Source organism: Carassius gibelio, chromosome B4 (assembly GCF_023724105.1).
Source record: "Carassius gibelio isolate Cgi1373 ecotype wild population from Czech Republic chromosome B4, carGib1.2-hapl.c, whole genome shotgun sequence".
NCBI classification, from domain to species: domain Eukaryota; kingdom Metazoa; phylum Chordata; class Actinopteri; order Cypriniformes; family Cyprinidae; genus Carassius; species Carassius gibelio.
In genome coordinates, this window is record NC_068399.1 from 9,903,435 (window position 1) to 9,920,231 (window position 16,797).

Consider the following 16,797-nt stretch of genomic DNA (forward strand, 5'->3'; position numbering starts at 1 on the left):
GGTTCCCATGGCAATAGGGGGAAAATGGCGCTTTACTTGTGTGAAGTAAACGCAACATTTTTCAACTTTCTGCTAATATATATGTGAGTTTTTTGCAACGAAAATACAGGGATTATGAAATCATGCTAGCCCCGCATATTTTGCTTTCTGAAATCGGTAATTTATGCTGCAAAAGAGCGGCGTATTTGAAAAAATGCGACCCTGCATAAATATGCGGCCTTTGGCTGATTATGCATTAAATCAGGCGATCGCATTGTCGCATTTTCTGGAGGGACTGCATTATGCGCATCTCGTCAGTAAAGCCGGTTCTCTAATCAGCAGTAAATTCCATCAGGTGCGTGATTTCACATCAAGCAGCTGTTACTACACAGATCCGTTGTTAACTGAGAAGCTGCACAAATCCACGTTCATTTTCAGCGTTTATTTGCGCATCTTCTCAGTTAACAACGGCTCTGTGTAGTAACAGCTGCTCTATGTGAAATCACGCACCTGATGGAATTTACCGCTGATTAGAGAACCGGCTTTACTGACGAGATGCGCATTAACGATCGGCCGATCGTGATCGGAGCACCCCTACTGTTTACCGAAGCTATGTACACACCAGCAAAGTATAAAAGTAAAGCAAGCAATGATATGCATTTAGCAGTATTATCCTGCATCATTGTTAACTAGCAAAATGAGGAAACCGATGTTGTTTTAATGATACAAATGTTTGACGTTTTGTTCGGTAAAAAAAAAAAATAGTGCAAACAAAATATTGAGTAGTCAAAATCAGGTTTGGACCAAGCAATCGTAGCAAGTGTTAGATAAACCATGCTTTTGAAATAAGCAAGCTAACATGCAATATAATCTATATTTTTCGTAGTTAGCAAGTATAAGACACCTTTTAAAGACCTGTAAAAGTCTTTGTAGTGTATTCTAGCATTAAGTCTCCATTTACAAACGTTTTGTTTGTTTGTGTTGTCTAAAGGTTTGTATCTACTGGAAAACTGACGGGACATCTGGGGCCGGTAATGTGTCTTACGGTAGACCAGATGGGGAAGGGTCAAGATGTGGTCATAACAGGCTCAAAAGATCACACCGTCAAGGTATGTTCGAACATGCTGTGTGTGAACTACATCATTTTCACCTTTTGGTCATGGCTCAAGCTGTTGCAGCTCATTTATGGATGCTTGAACACAAACAGTAGTTTAAACTATTAATATGGCCGCAAGTGCAACAAGAAACAAAATTCCTATACAGGAACATGCTTTTGGACTCTATTTTCTTGTTTTGCAGATGTTTGACGTGGTGGAAGGCACTCAGGGCAGCATCAGCGCCACACATCATTTTGACCCATCCCATCAGGATGGGCTCGAGGCTCTTGCCATTCACGGCAATTCACTTTTTACTGCTGCCAGAGACTCCTGCATTAAAAAATGGGACTTAACCCACAAACAGCTACAAGAGGTAAGTAAAGTTGCAGGTAAACGCAATGGCTGTGTTCCAAATCCTAGTGAGCTGCCTACCTAAGCAGCATTTTCAGGCATCATTTCCAAAACTAAATCACTCCCAAACATTATGCAGCAAAACTGTGGTGCCTACTTTAAGATCTCACTGTGACTCAAATGGAAATCAACATTGCAATAATTATTTTAAGGATAGTCTTTGTAATTGTCATTTAAGATGATGGAATCGAGATCAAATATTATTATGAATATACCACCTTTTATTGTAATGCTAAATAAGTGCTCTTAGAAAATGGTTATGGTTTATCTCATTTAAATGTGGCTATTTTACCCAATGTGTAGCCTAATATAGGGTCGCCACATGCTAAGACATTACTTTTAAATTTAAGTTTAAATAAATGTATGCATTTAGCAGAGCTTTTATCCAAAGTGACTTACAGTGCATTCAGGCTAACATTTTTTACCTAACATGTGTACCCTGGGAATCGAACCCACAACCTTGCATTACTAATGCAATGCTCTACCACTTGAGCCAGAGGAACATTATATAACCCTTATGAGAAGATTGAGATGCTAGACTAGCATAACATGCTACATACTTTTAAAATCAATTGTTAGCAGTCCTAGTCTCTTAGTGTCTCGTTTATTAAGTCATTAGCTTAGCAATATGCTAATGCCTAAAGTCTTTAATACTTGGAAAAACGTATTTGTTAGCACTTCCATTCATCTTAGTAGCAGTTATTTGGTTTCAGATGTTTCCATATTCTACTGTACAGTAGACAGATCACTAGAGTTTGGGACAGGGTTGACTTTTGTTTATATCTAAAGATAAATCCTGAAGTGACTTTTAACTCTCTCACATAAAGACTGAGTTTTGCTTATCCTGCTGTAATTGAATTGTTTGCGTGTTTTCTTCATCTTGCAGCAGGTAGAACAGGCTCACTCTGATCTCCTGAGCTCTCTGGCGGTGGTCCCGGACTCCAGCGCTGTTATGAGCGGCTGCAAGGGCGGACTGCTCAAATTCTGGCACGCAGACACGCTCAGAGCTCTGGGAGAAATAAGGGGTCATGACAGCTCTGTCAATGACATCTGCACAAACGGCAGTCAGCTCTTTACCGCCTCAGAGTGAGTGACAGGCATTCAGATATCAACAAAGAACACACACATATATAAAATACAAATGAACAGAACTAACAGCTTTAGCCAAAACCCTAGCTAGCCAATGCATAGCAATGTTCTGCCATGATGTAACTGTTTACTCAACTTGTTGTTCTATGGATGGACATGCCCAAGTTAATAAGTCGTTAAATTATTGAGTATTTTGAATATCGTATGTAACTGAAATGTTCTTGGATAACTTCTGAACTTACAAACTTGGTAACTTGATGGTAATGAAATTACGGACATGCAGTGTTGTCGCTACAATGTCAGGAAATTACTAAAAAGAAAAGCAAAATATTACTAAAAAAGTGCAAATCCATTGTGTTACTGGTATGTTAGCAAGCTATTGTTCTAAAAATGATTGGAACACCCTACTAACTACATGGCAAACTACCAACAGAGCTGGGTAGAAACTAGGGTTGCAAAAAGGTGGAACATTGCCAGTAAATTTCAGAAACATTCCAGAAGTTTTAAAAAAAACTTTCTAGGATTTTTTGGTGAATATTCCACTGATTTTTAGATAGTTTCTGGAAAGTTACAGTGTCAGTAAATCATTCATAATTAAATAATTATCCATAATTCTTCTTTTTTGCTTTAAAATGTTCCTTTCTTAAACATCTACGGTGTGTCATACTATTTAGCTTTGACTATAGTCACAATATACTTTGAATGGTCATTTAAAAGTCATGTAAATAATTTTTTGATCCATGTTTCTGAATTTTTTTTTGGGGGGGGGGGGGGAAGGTTGGGGTTACTGTACTCCTTAAGCATTTAGACCATGTATGAAACAATGGGACCTGCAAACATTTTTGTCATCCGGAAATATTTTCTTTCTAAACCAATGAAATATTTCAGATTTGAGTGTTTTTAATTATTTTATGTTTATGATTTAATTAATTATTAGCTTTTTATCAACTCACAAACCTGTTCCTACTTTAACCTAGTTTGGGTTAAATCAATATGGAATGCATCTTATAATGTTCATGTCATAAAATGGAATATATTTGATTTCCCTTTGCTTTTTATATCAATATGGTATGTTAAATGGTAAGTTTAAAACAAGTTAACAATTAGTCGGAAATTGCATTACCTAAAATGAATAATCATTCATAGACCACAATTTGTAAGTAATCTACCCAGGTCTAAATAGCAACACCTTGGTAACTGCATAAATAACATAACCTATACATATACACCTTAGCAGTTGTGGAGCAACCATTCAGGATTCACAAGAGCCTAGCATTGTGGCAGCTTTTGGCCCATGACCACTTTTCAGAAAATATAGAAACGTTTGCTAACACTGCTTTATAGTGAGCAGTAAAGCTGTATAAATGATTGATCTGAACTCTCTCGTTGCTTTTTCACAGTGACCGGACAGTCAAGATCTGGCAAGTGAAAGGATCTTTAGAGGACGGCCTTCACTGATGAGAACACAGGGTCACTGGAAAGATTTTGGCTTCCTACAAGAAATCCCTCTACTTTCCTGAAACTCTACTTTCCTCGTCTGTAGTGTTGAAGTGCCCCGTTTAGCTGTTGCTGACTACAAAGGGGGATATTGTAGGTCAATACGTGTTTTTTGATGTGGCACCGTCCTAAAGCTGGGCGTTGGGCATCACAGACTGCCGTATGAGCAGTGCTTAAGAAGCACACAAACCAATATGCTTTTAAATTATTCGTTAATATTGATGTCAGCTCTTTTCCGATGTCTGTTGACCAAAGTTAGACTCTTCTTTGTGTGAATCTTTCCGGTGGAACTACGACGCGTCACAGATCTCAATGCACCTGCACTGGAAGGGTACAGTGATAACAGCGTCAGTGTCTGTTTGGTGTTTTACCAGCCTGAACCGGTTGTTTTCCATTTTCCGGTTGAGGACGCTGTAGAGAAAGATTTCCTTTGATGTACTGTAGTTATTATCAATGTCAGATGGCGAGTGAAATAAACTGCATCTGTCAAAATCCCACAGGTGTTTCTGCAGTGTTTCAGACTGACAGAATAAGCTTAAACGGATATAACTGCAGGGTCAGAATAATATCACTAGAGGGCAGTCCACACATAATGGACGGGGAACTGGAAAATATAGTGTATATACTGTGGATGATCTTTACATCAAAGGGACTATTTGAGAAAAAAAGACTGACATTTATCATTTTGTTCGGAGAGTGCTTGGGAGTTTTGAGTGTTTCTGAATTAAAATCTGGGAAAAATGTGAACTGCTTTTCCGGGGGTTTTCTACTCGTATCTGCAGCACATTAAGAGATAGTAGCTGAGCGTTGTGTAACGTTGTAGCTGACGGACATGGCTCAAGACCTTCTCTTACAGCCATCTCCATCTCACAAGGCACTCGTCTAAATTTAGAAGAAGAGGGAACTCACTCAGCTGTAAGGAATCTCTCCTCTCGAGCACAAACACCCTCACGTCATCTGTCCGTTCTCAGCTGTAATGCCAGTCATCCGTCTGCCTTCACTGGAAGAATTAGAACATTATACTGTATTCAGTTTGAACAACTGTAGGCAGGTGCGAATGAAAAATAAAACTCAATATAAAAATGCATTCTCTGAATAAAATGTCATGATTTTATATACATATATAGCTAATTCTATTTAATAAAAGAAAATATATGCATTATAATTATAAAATTTTTATTTTTATTTCAGATAACGAAAAAGATTTTTAATAAGGTGAAGTTAAAAATAACAATACTGATTCTGACCATGCATCCAGCATTATACATTTTTTAAATAAAATTTTGTATAATATTTTTAAATATATATATATATATATATATATATATATATATATATATATATATATATATATATATATATATATATAAATATATATATATATTATTATTATAATTATAATTATAATTATAATTTTTTTATTAAAAAAAAAAAATATATATATATATATATATATATTAAAAAATATTATACAAAAAACTATAATGCTGGATGCATCAGTGTTGTTATTTTTAACTTCACCTTATTAAAAATCTTTTTCGTTATCTGAAATAAAAATAAAAATTTGAAGAAATGTATAATTATAATGCATATATTTTCTTTTATTATTAAATGGAATGAGCTATTTAATAAATGTATAACCACTCTACTGCATTTTTTTCTTTCTGGATAAACAATTGAGCATTTCGAGTATATGCCGGATGGCAAACTGGTTTCCTAAAATAATTACAAACATATTGATACTTACAGTCACTTTCTATAGCAAACAGTGGCACATTAAACATCTGCTTCAGAGTATGAGAGCATACAGAAGCTCTTTTTTTTAATTCCCATTTCCACTTGAATATTTAATGTCTCATTTGTATTTCAACAAAAGAGCCACTTATAGGCGATCCATTCAATTCTGCCATTCATTTAAAGACTCGAACAGCAGCTGCAGTAACATTCACTATTATTAAAACAAATCATTTGTAACCCTGCAGAAAATTGGTCTTGAATTCGGTTTTATTTCATACAGTATGTGTTCCTTAGACAGTTGTGGATTCATCTATAATTGTCTGTGCAGGAGTTTAGTGGTTGTGTTGATGGTCACCCTAGTTGTTTCCAGTTGGTATGAATTGGTGATCACTAACTGAATACATAATTCAACTGATCAGCGGTTGTTGATCTCTGAAATGAGAGTTTTTCCATGAGTAACCTGACATGGCATTCAGTATAACCGCAAAAATTCAACACGACACTCGTCATAATGTGTGATAATTGGATATATTCAGAGCCACTGTAAAGAGAGTCGATGCAACATGCCTCATTTGAGAACAATGCAACATAATGAACTCATCTCTGTTTGTGAATTGAGTCACAAGGATGTGAGAGGTTTAGATTTAACATGGAAATATACACTGTGCATACAGTACATGGCATCCTTACAGTGTGTTTAGTCACATGACACACTATCCAATGAGCTTTAATGGTATAGTTCTATTAAGTCCCTATATTGCTTAAGAAGACGTTTATCAAAATGCTGCAGTTGTGAAAGACATTTAAAATGACGTCCTGGATGCCCAGTAATATATTAATCACTTCAGTTTGTGAAAGAACTTTATAGAAAGATTAAAGCAGCTGATCGTAAAGTGGCCTTTAACAGTCACAATTATATACATAAACATGCATTGTGTTATTACTAATGTTACTCAGTCTAAAATAAAAATATGCATGTGACATTAGATTCAATCATTTCCAACAGGATCGCAGACCAAGCTGTATTAATGAATCTACACTAAATGAATCTTACATGAACAGAAAAAAATGAGGTTAAATGTTTGATGCTAAATGTTGTTACATTATTGAAAAACAATAATGAAATTATTACACTGTACAACATACGTCAAACATGATAAATATTACGAGTATAATTGCTATTATTATTATTGTTGTTGCTTTTAATATACTATTTCTATTATAGTATACATCATATTAATATTATATAACAATACACACACACACACAAACATATGTATATATATATTGTTTTTTTAAATATAGCATGTTTATGTTAATGTATTACATTATAATATTATGTATATTATATATATATAGAGAGAGAGAGAGAGAATATAATTGAATAGAATAGAATAATATGCCATAAATAATTTGTTAATTACATTATACAACAGTTGTATTCAACAATTCGACTACTGAATAATGAATATAATCTTTAAAAATTATTATTATTATTATTATTATTATTATTATTATTATCTATAACAAGAAGCAGAATGGTATTAAGAACAAGATACTACTGAATAATGAATATATTCTTTAAAAATTATTATTATTATTATTATAATTATTATTATTTATAACAAGAAGCAGAACGGTATTAAGCACAAGATGCTTTTGAACTGTTGTTGTTGTTGTTGTATTTTTGTCACGGCATTGTCAGTGTTAAATCTGTTTTGAGTCTCAGATGAAGAATTCTCCAAGTGTGGCATCGTTCCTTCGCCAGAGCAGCACCACACACACACACACACACTCACTCTCAAACACATTCACACTCTCGGTGGAGAGCAGAGGGGACGCTGTCTCTGTTCTGGACTGACAGAAGCTCTGCTTTCCTCCTTGCAGTCTTTCGAAATCGCCCATGAATTCCCTCGCGTAAAGCGGCGCGAGCGTCCGTCCTCTTCCGTGTGCACGGGTTAAAGAAAGAAACCTCCTCGCCATGAACGGCATGAGCAGTTGCGGTTTCCTGAATATGGCGACGACTGGAGACTTCGACCCTCTCAACGCGACTATTCCTGCTACAAAAGTTGAGATTACAGTCTCGTGCAGGTGAGGAACGTTTACGTACCGCTCACACTTTTACAAACAACTGCCTTTTTATTGATATTACGTGTGGCGTTGAAATGGTACGTTTGGAGAAAACGCAATTACGCGTGACATTTTTGGCACAAAACCAGGTTATAACCTGATTTCTTTTTCAAGAAATATCATACGCAAGTGTTTTTATGCGGTGTAGTAAGCTATGGATATAATAATGAAAAACTGTATATATTTCGACCGTACTTTTCCTCTCGGAGTTTCTCTAGCTGTCGCTTTCCTTCGCACCAAAACAAATCCGCGACGCTTCTCCCACCAGCTGTTAGTTGTTAAAATGAAAACATGAAGTTTTGTTTTTGTTTTGGAATAACCGCGTGGGGCTTTTCTGAGATGGATAACAACTTAAGAAGTGAAATTAATTGCTTTACGGTTTGATTAAATGTGGATTGCGTAATGGTTTTGATTTTTTTTTTCTCATGTGTGTCATAAACAAACAGTAAAGCGATGACACACTCGCGTTTGTTTTCATATCATGATGGGGGCTTTCCGTTGACTTACATAGAGAACTAATTATATTTTCAATCCATAAAACCTTATCTTTGGTAATTTTATGAAACCGTTCTTATTCTTATTCAGGTTTACTTTATTATTATTAATTTTTTTTGTCTTCACAAATTTGGAAAACCTGACCACACACGTGTCGTCATATAGACCTCTCATTGATTTATGTTGTTTTTATATTAAATGAATATTGATTAATAATAATCTACTTCCGAAAAAAAAACCTTTTAGATTTTTTTTTTTTTTTTACAATTTTAATTAAATTGCAAAGCTCCACTACACATTTACACACAATTATGATCATTTGAATGACGTTTCTTGATGATTTGAAGCCTTGTATCAGACGCAATCCTGACATCTTTTAAAATACTGTTTTGATCGATCTGTCCAATTTCTCATTTCAAAGTGTAAAATGTATTTATAATAATAAATCCTCTACATACCATAGCATTACTGGGGATTTGCTTTTGATATCTCATAACAACAGCCCGAAAAACGATGGCTTTAATAAAACATATGCGCATATGATGATTTATGCGTATACGTATTTTGATGCATCTGGCTAGGCTGTCATAAACAAATATGAGTGGGCAGGAGATGTCCGCTCAGCCATTGTGAGGAGATGTTGACGGTGAGTTACTATGCTCCATGTCCCCTTGGGCAGGCTTGTGCAACAAGGAATACACACACACACACACTGCACCAGGTGGGAAGGGAACAGAAGTGATGCCATGGTTACGATCAGGTGCATTCCTCTACCGTAGGGCCACTTTACCACTGTCACCATGGTTATCAGATGAGCAGATAGAGGAGAGTGTCTGTATTCAGTCACAGTAAACCCCCTAAAATAAAATGCTAATCCATAAGCTGCATATTATATTTAGTGTCTGGTGTTGTGGCTATCTCAAGGCCCGCCACAGGTGTGTTTTGAAGTTTGTTTTTTTAGCTGTCAGTTATGTTTCAGTGTGGCCAGAGTTCAATTTCCAGCGCGAGTGGTTTCTTGGCCGTGCAATTATTGAAAACTAGAAGCGCGTGAGGGTGTTAGGTCAATGTAATCATATACAAGTTGGTCAATGGCTATAGAGAATTTCTAACATGACTGGTTTACATTGGCTAAATCCAGTCTGTTTTAAAGGGCTTTGTAGAGATGATATAGTTGGATTGCGTGTTTTTTTTTTTTTTTTGGTTTGAGTAGAAGTGGATGTCATTTAAAGATCACAAATACATTCACCTTTTAATCCTTAATTAAGCCCAAATGCTATTTTGGGGATTTCCGCCTGGAATCTTACTACCTAGATTCAAAAGCTAGTCATACCTACATACAGAGGTGAACATGCAAAAGATTGGTATCATTTTACAGGAAACCCTTTGAAATGACTTCAAACACTGTTGAAATGGATACAAATGATTTTATATGTTTTCTGTGTTATAATAAAAAGGGAAAAGTTTTTTAGTATACTGAAGTTTGAAACTTTATAGCTCAGGCAATTAAGGGCCTATTTTTATGTTTATGTATTTCCAGCAGATGTAAACTAAAAGAGGAAAAAGGAAATGTCTTTCTTTCATAATCTATGCAAACGTTATTCTATTCCAACTGAAGGAAGGAATAATATCCTTTTTGTTTACAATTTCCGCCTGGCCTAATTTGTAGTGTCCCAATGCTTATTTGCCATGGAATACATGCAATATCTTTATATCATTTTCCAGAAAACACTTTGAAGTTACATAAAAAGCTGCTGCTTGTGACAAATAGTATTATTTATGTTGTTTTCACATATGATGAACCACCTCAATACAAGCCGCTTTTTTGTGTGTGTGTGTGTGTGTGTGTGTGTTCTAAACACTGTCTTTGAAAATGGATAACTCAAAACTGCAAGCTAGCAAACTGCTTTAAATTATAAAAATATCCGGTCTATCACAATATAAAATAGAATCCACAATCTCCAGCTTCATATCATTTCATTTATGTCCATTCTGTTTTGGTATACTGATTAGGACATCTGACCGGTCTCCATCATCTGTATCTCTCGTCTTCCAGCATCCCGTCTGTTTGTTTTGACGCATTATCAGGGCAAATACGCGAGCCGGACGCTGCTACACGACCTTCGGAACTTATTCTTTGTAAAGAAAACACTCTAAGCTTTCAAATGAACCCATATATGGGCTGATACCATATAAGGAATGCTTTGCAAATGAAACACAAACATTTTGCATGCTATTTTTGGACCCGGTACAAAGGGGGTAATCTTTAAAAGTACAAATAGTTCCTGTATTCTCGCAATGCAAGCTCGTGAAACGGAATGCATAATCATTTTAAAGTAGTTTTAACTAGCAAATATATGAAACGTATGACGTCGAGACATTACATTACACATAGATTAGTAAATGTACATAACTAACATAAATAGATGTCTTCATTACTCGTGATGTTTGTCATTAAAAAGGAATTTGACACAATAATTGGTGGAAGCCCTATTACAGTAATGCCACAGACTCACTGTCGAACAACATCACACATTCAGGTCTGCACAGATTCTTTCTGTGAGCAATAATTATTCTCAGATGTAGTCAACAATGGTTTTGCTGTAATGATATAAATGAATATCAATTCACGTGTGGTCTTCTCTCTCTCTGATAAACTGTACCAAAGCAAGTTGAAAGTTCCAGTATTCTTACTTATAACACTGAAAACTATGCTTTTGGGAAACACGCCTCAGAGATTAAGTGTTATGTGCGACTAATGTTCAACTCAGTGCTCTCAGTTGTATTGTCTTAAAAGTCATAGAAATGTATTTCCTTTCGTACTGATTAATCAGTAACCCAATGTAATTCAACCGGAATGTTCCACTCTGGAACACATAAATGTGCATTTCCCAATCTTTATGGCTTTATTAAAGCTGGAGTGGGCTGTCACAGATAGATAAGAATCCCATATGGACGCTGATGAGAGTGATTGGGAAACAGCTACACTTCAGTTAGCAGGCTAATTCTGCTGTTAAATACCTTTTGGTTTGACTCACAGAACTTTGTTATTTGAGTCCAAGTAATTCTGCGTATTCCGTCACGTTTTACCATCTGCGCCACTGGAGTTGACGATTGTCAGTTGTCTTTGGCAGTGTTGACTATCCCAATCACACGTTGGTGGGCGGAGTTAGTGTAAATAGCTTCAGCCAACAAGCTGAGCTATTTGCACTTAGTTTAAATAGACACTACGGTATAATAATAGTAATGTAAAATCAATACAATTGGATTGATATATATTGATAAAGTGTTGATATGGTGTTCCTTGGTGTCCTGAGTCAAAAAAAGTCCTCCCTCAAGACTTACATAGGCCTATATATCTCTTAGCCTGTATACTATTTTGGTCTCTAGATATGGCCTGAGGCAAAAGATGTAAATCTGATGTCTTATAAAAGTAATTACTTCATCTTCAATATGACAGAAACTCTTTTAAATGTCAAAGTAAATGAAAATGAAACACTAGCAGGTCTTTCCCTTTACTTGGAAACTCATAAAATAGCACTTTATTTCAATATTTGCTTTCTTGATCCAGTCATATGCAGGTAACTAAAATTCAACTGTCCAGTTTACCATAAAAATGATTAAGTTTATCCTAACACAAATTGATTAAGAAACGCTATTTTTACATATTTAAGTGGACTGAATGCAAAACAGTGAATTAGGGATAAAAAAAAAAGGGTTCTTTTTTCAGCCTTGAATGATATGTAAGTTGTCATTGGAGATTTAGTCAGACTTTCATGTTCTTTTAATCGAGTAAATTGAGCGTTTACATAACATCTCCATTATCACGAAGCCCATGACACACAACAAAAACAGTCCTGAACACCACGTCCTTCATTCTCTGGTTGTTGATGTTTGTAAATGCTGTGAATAAAGACATCGCTGTCGACCACTTCAGAGTTTGTTCTGTCGGTGCCAATGCACTCAGGAAAACAACCCGAGGAGGAAATTGGTTCTCTAGGAATGACCCTGCTGGCTAGTTTCTAGAACTACGCGTGCAAAAGCTCCTGTAGTGGACCCGATTTATATCCGATGTTTTAACAATATTAAGTTATTACATTGCAGTTACATTTGAAAATGCATGTAAATACATTGTTCCACATGCTTATTTTAATGTTAATATATAGAAACCTAATTTAAAGTGTGACTAAAAAGACATGGCTGTTGTTAATTCCCACTTTGTTGGCATTGAAGCAGAAGCATGCTGGGAGACGAGTTAGTCTGTGATAGGAAAATTTGGAATGGAGTTGGATATAAGCTCTGCAAATGCACAACAAATATCTTCATATATTCATCTCACACTTTTTTCTTTTTTTTTTTTTCTTTTTTTTTTAAACCCGTTTTATTTTGCAAAAATAAGGAGCGTGTTATGCAATCTTTTATTAATGTAGGTCATATTGTTTATCAGTTTTACAGCCAATCGATGGTTTCCAAATTGACCTGGAACTTCCGGTAATGCAGAAACCCTGATATTGTTTACTAAACCTAGAACATTCCTTTCAGAACACTTAAAAAGGTTTTTCCTTTCACATTTAGGGATTACTGTCCCATCCTGAAACACCACTTTTACCCAGGACTGGTCTCATTCATCAAAAATTCATGTCACTGAGAGTATCCACTAAGATCCAGCATGCCAATCATGTCTAACTTCATTAGGAGATGCTCATTAGGAATGTTTTTAATAAGCCCTTGCTCAGGTGGGGAGGTACTGGGGGTCTCATTTATTCTGGAACTGATCTGGAGGGTCAAAAGAGCATCCACAGACCCACCTGAGTCTAGTCTCTCTCGATGGATTTCTCAGCATTTCTGCTCCACAACCCAGTATCCTTAGATCACCTTTTGAGCATGAAACATCACATGCTTAATTTTATGCAGAATTTATTATTATTCGTGGAATAACCTCACTTTACAAAGGCCATGGTGGGTTCACTTGTTTTTATTTATTTATTTATTTTAGCTTGAGAGTGAAATGAATCAAGGAAAGTAGTAGTATTCTGTGCATACTTTTCATTATGTTTCCATTTCATGGCAGCTTGGATATTCTTAAAAACATCTTATTTTGCATTACACAGAGGAAAAAATGGTTTTGAAAGAATAAATTATGGCATGATTTAAATATTTGGTTCAGCAAATTCTTTAAAGCACTCAAAGCAGCACAGGTTTGCAGGTGGTTTGGATCTGTGTGCGTGCAAATGCATGAGAATCTGAGTGTGGGTGTATAATTTACACAGTTTCCGGCCAGGAGATGTGTTTGATCCCCTGAGATGAATTGATTTTAACCAGTCTGTCATCATTTTGCTTTGTTGCTTTACGTATTTATTCACGTTTTTGTATTTGTTTGAACACGGGAGCTTGAGAGGTGTACTGTGGCTTTAAAGAAATAGTTTATTTACTCACCCTCATGTTGTTCCAAACATTTGAATAATGTATTGGTCTCATTTGATATGCAACTATACAATGAATAGGGACTGGCTTTTAAGCTTCAAAAAGGTTGCATAAGAAGACCATATGACTCTGTACTTTATGTCTTCTGAAGCCATACAATAGCAAGCAAATGAATTATTCAGCAATGCAAACTATTAGCAAACTTTGATCATAAGTTCTGCATTACCAATACATCGTTCAATGATTCTGTGTTTCCTGAAAAGCTTGTAATTATTGAACCAACATTGTATGATCAACTGAATGTGCGACAAAATTACTAGTTCACCCAAAAATGAAAATGTGCCCATGTTTTTAGCCGGCCTCTGTACAGTACATATCTTCCAATTTGATATATATATATATACATATATATATAAAATCCTTGCTCTTCCAAGTTATAAAATGGGAAGATCTCCCGAATGCTAGGTAGCATCTTATTATATACCTTATACAGGGCGTTTCCAAATAGTCAGACTTTTCCTTATGCTTGCAATTTTGATACCTCCCTAGGGAGGAGAGGCCCTCTACTTGTTTTGGTATAAAGAAAGAGCCTATGTTTCTCATCAGTTCTGTACATTCCAGCACGTAGGCATATTCCTTTCTATCTTTTACCTATAGGATTATAATGGAAAAACAACTAGCAACAAAAATGGCTAGATTCACATTGATTATTCTGGGTTGATTAAAATCTTATTCATAAAAATCTTCCTAAAAAAGCATGGAAGAGAGAAGGCAAAACAAAATGCCAATCACAAATTAGAAGCACAAAACAAGGATTTGTAAAGATAAATGTCAGAGGATTTCGATATAAGCCAAGAGGAGACTGGTTTTCCTTTGGTAAAGTAAGGATACTCTGCTTCCTTTGCTCCTGTAAACAAACTCGCAAGACTAGCATATCTCACAGGCACATTCGCGACAAATATGTCCTACGTTATTATTTATAACATTTTAAATATGGGTATGTTTCTTACAAAAACACATTGATTCACTACAGGAAGCCTTTATTCACCCCCTGGAGCGGTGTGAGGCACATTTTATTATAGATGCACAAACTTTATTTGACTACTTTTGGACTGTAAAACAAAAACACCCACCTAATCCCAATCTAAATATTGGATGAGCTTTTTTTATATATAACTACTGACTGAATTCGTCTGAAAGAAGAAAGTCATATACACCTAGGATGCTTTGAGGGCAAATGTACATTTTTGGGCTGAACTAACCCTTTAAGAAGGGAATTACTTACAGAAAACACCACCACAACAGGAAACTTACTTACAGGAAACACTCCTGTAACCAGATGAATCGCATCAACGGAAAGATCTGACTTTTAGCTAAATCCTTTCTACTTCTCTCACGTATTCTCATGAAATCATCATGGATTTTGTGTGAAGATTTTCTGTGAATGATTTATATTTTAGATATTTTCGATCCCATTATCATGTGATTTTTAGACGACTTTTTTAGACGCACACACAATTGGTGCACAGCTTCAATGTGGACTATGTGGTTTCGAGTTTTCCATTTCCCATTCACTTTTGGCCAGAAAAGTGGCCAGGAGATCACAGATAAAATAGAGTCAGAAGTGTTTGGAGAGGTTGAGGTTGAGTATTAATGGCAGAATACATTTTTTTTGGTGAACTATAGTATCCCCTTTAGTTTCTTGAACTTTACAGCTGCTTTTGATGGGAGGCCAATTGCTTTAGTTGATGCGGCTTGACATTGCACACTATTTGTCCCCAGACAGTGATGAGAGAAATCACACACTTCTTAGGACTCTATGAAAAAAAAAAGACTTGCTTTCTCTTTATAGAAGCAAGGTCAGAACAGGAAGAAGGCTTGCATTCAGTCCAGACATGGCTGCTGGATTTATTAGTAGCAGAATGCAGTAAAGCATGTAGAATGAAATGAGAGTAGAATTGAATAAGTTGCTTCAGGGCAGTCTTGGAAGTAGATCGAGTTGCTACTGTATTGTCAGAATAAATAGCTGCAAATTTCTCTGTGAAATCGTTTATTTAGGTGCATGTGTGTAATTTTTGGGTGTTTATCTTCAAAAAGGAGTGGGGGCTGTGTTTATTTGTTCTGTAGAACAAACCTTGTTTTCTCTGAAGCGGCTGACGATGACCTGCCCAGGCGGACTGTGTGATTGGCCCCGACTCAAACGCTCACTGGGTTTCCAGCAACCCGTCGAAGCGGTAAATTCTGGTTGCTATGTGACTCATTGCGTTGGTGAACCTCTGTTGGTCTACTGCTCCCCAGGCTTGATGGGAGATTTATACGGCACAGGATGACACATTACTGTGCTGATTTGCTTTTCCTTGCCCGTCCCCCCACTTCAAAGCGGAGGTCACAGTTCAAATGTAAAAGGCAAACCTTGAGCAAGAGGCATGTTTTTGATAAACTTAAAATAGTCCCCAGCTAGTTTGTGTAGGTGCAGCAGTAGCATAGTTGCTGGGGACTTTCAGAAGCTGCTTAATATCATTGTGTCTTTATTATTATGCCGGAATAAGAATAGTTGCTAGAAAATCGCAACTTTTCATTTTCCGTAGGTCTTAGTACATGATGGAATCTGTTGATTTTTGACATTTTTTTACTTAATCGGTACTGCCTATTTTGCTGAAAATTAGACCGATTTACAGGCAGGCGCACCGCCGGGCAGCTAAGCGTTGTTGCTGAACTCCCTCTGAGGCAGTGTTGCCAAGTCCGGCTCCTTTACACTGCTGCCGCAGGATTTGTTTTTATGTCTGCAGGTTAAAGCAACCCCAATAATTTGATAGTTAGCCCCTGGAATGCGACTTTCACCTGGGGAAACCCACCAAAGAATCATTGTATTTTACCCCCAGATTGCCCTTGAAAAGTGATTGGGGTAGTTTTGGGTAGCAATTGGACGGCTTTTGCTGAG

At 36.2% G+C, this 16,797-nt stretch overlaps 2 protein-coding genes across 4 annotated transcripts in view; both read left to right on the forward strand.

Annotated features, from left to right (window-relative positions):
• Positions 1-4,570, forward strand: part of LOC127956521 (kinesin-like protein KIF21A) — a 44,473-nt gene extending 39,903 nt beyond the window's left edge. For all 3 annotated transcript variants that reach the window (XM_052554540.1, XM_052554539.1, XM_052554542.1), the window contains 4 exons: positions 971-1,088; positions 1,279-1,449; positions 2,374-2,573; positions 3,977-4,570. In XM_052554540.1, coding sequence (XP_052410500.1) covers positions 971-1,088; positions 1,279-1,449; positions 2,374-2,573; positions 3,977-4,034 — 547 coding nt within the window. In that variant the 3' untranslated portion in view covers positions 4,035-4,570. The remainder of the gene's footprint in view (positions 1-970; positions 1,089-1,278; positions 1,450-2,373; positions 2,574-3,976) is intronic.
• A 3,008-nt stretch (positions 4,571-7,578) lies between these two features.
• LOC127956388 (copine-8) overlaps positions 7,579-16,797 on the forward strand; it is a 112,393-nt gene continuing 103,174 nt past the window's right edge. Inside the window, exon 1 of the mRNA XM_052554238.1 lies at positions 7,579-7,901. Within this exon, the coding sequence (XP_052410198.1) occupies positions 7,792-7,901 (110 nt within the window). The 5' untranslated portion in view covers positions 7,579-7,791. The remainder of the gene's footprint in view (positions 7,902-16,797) is intronic.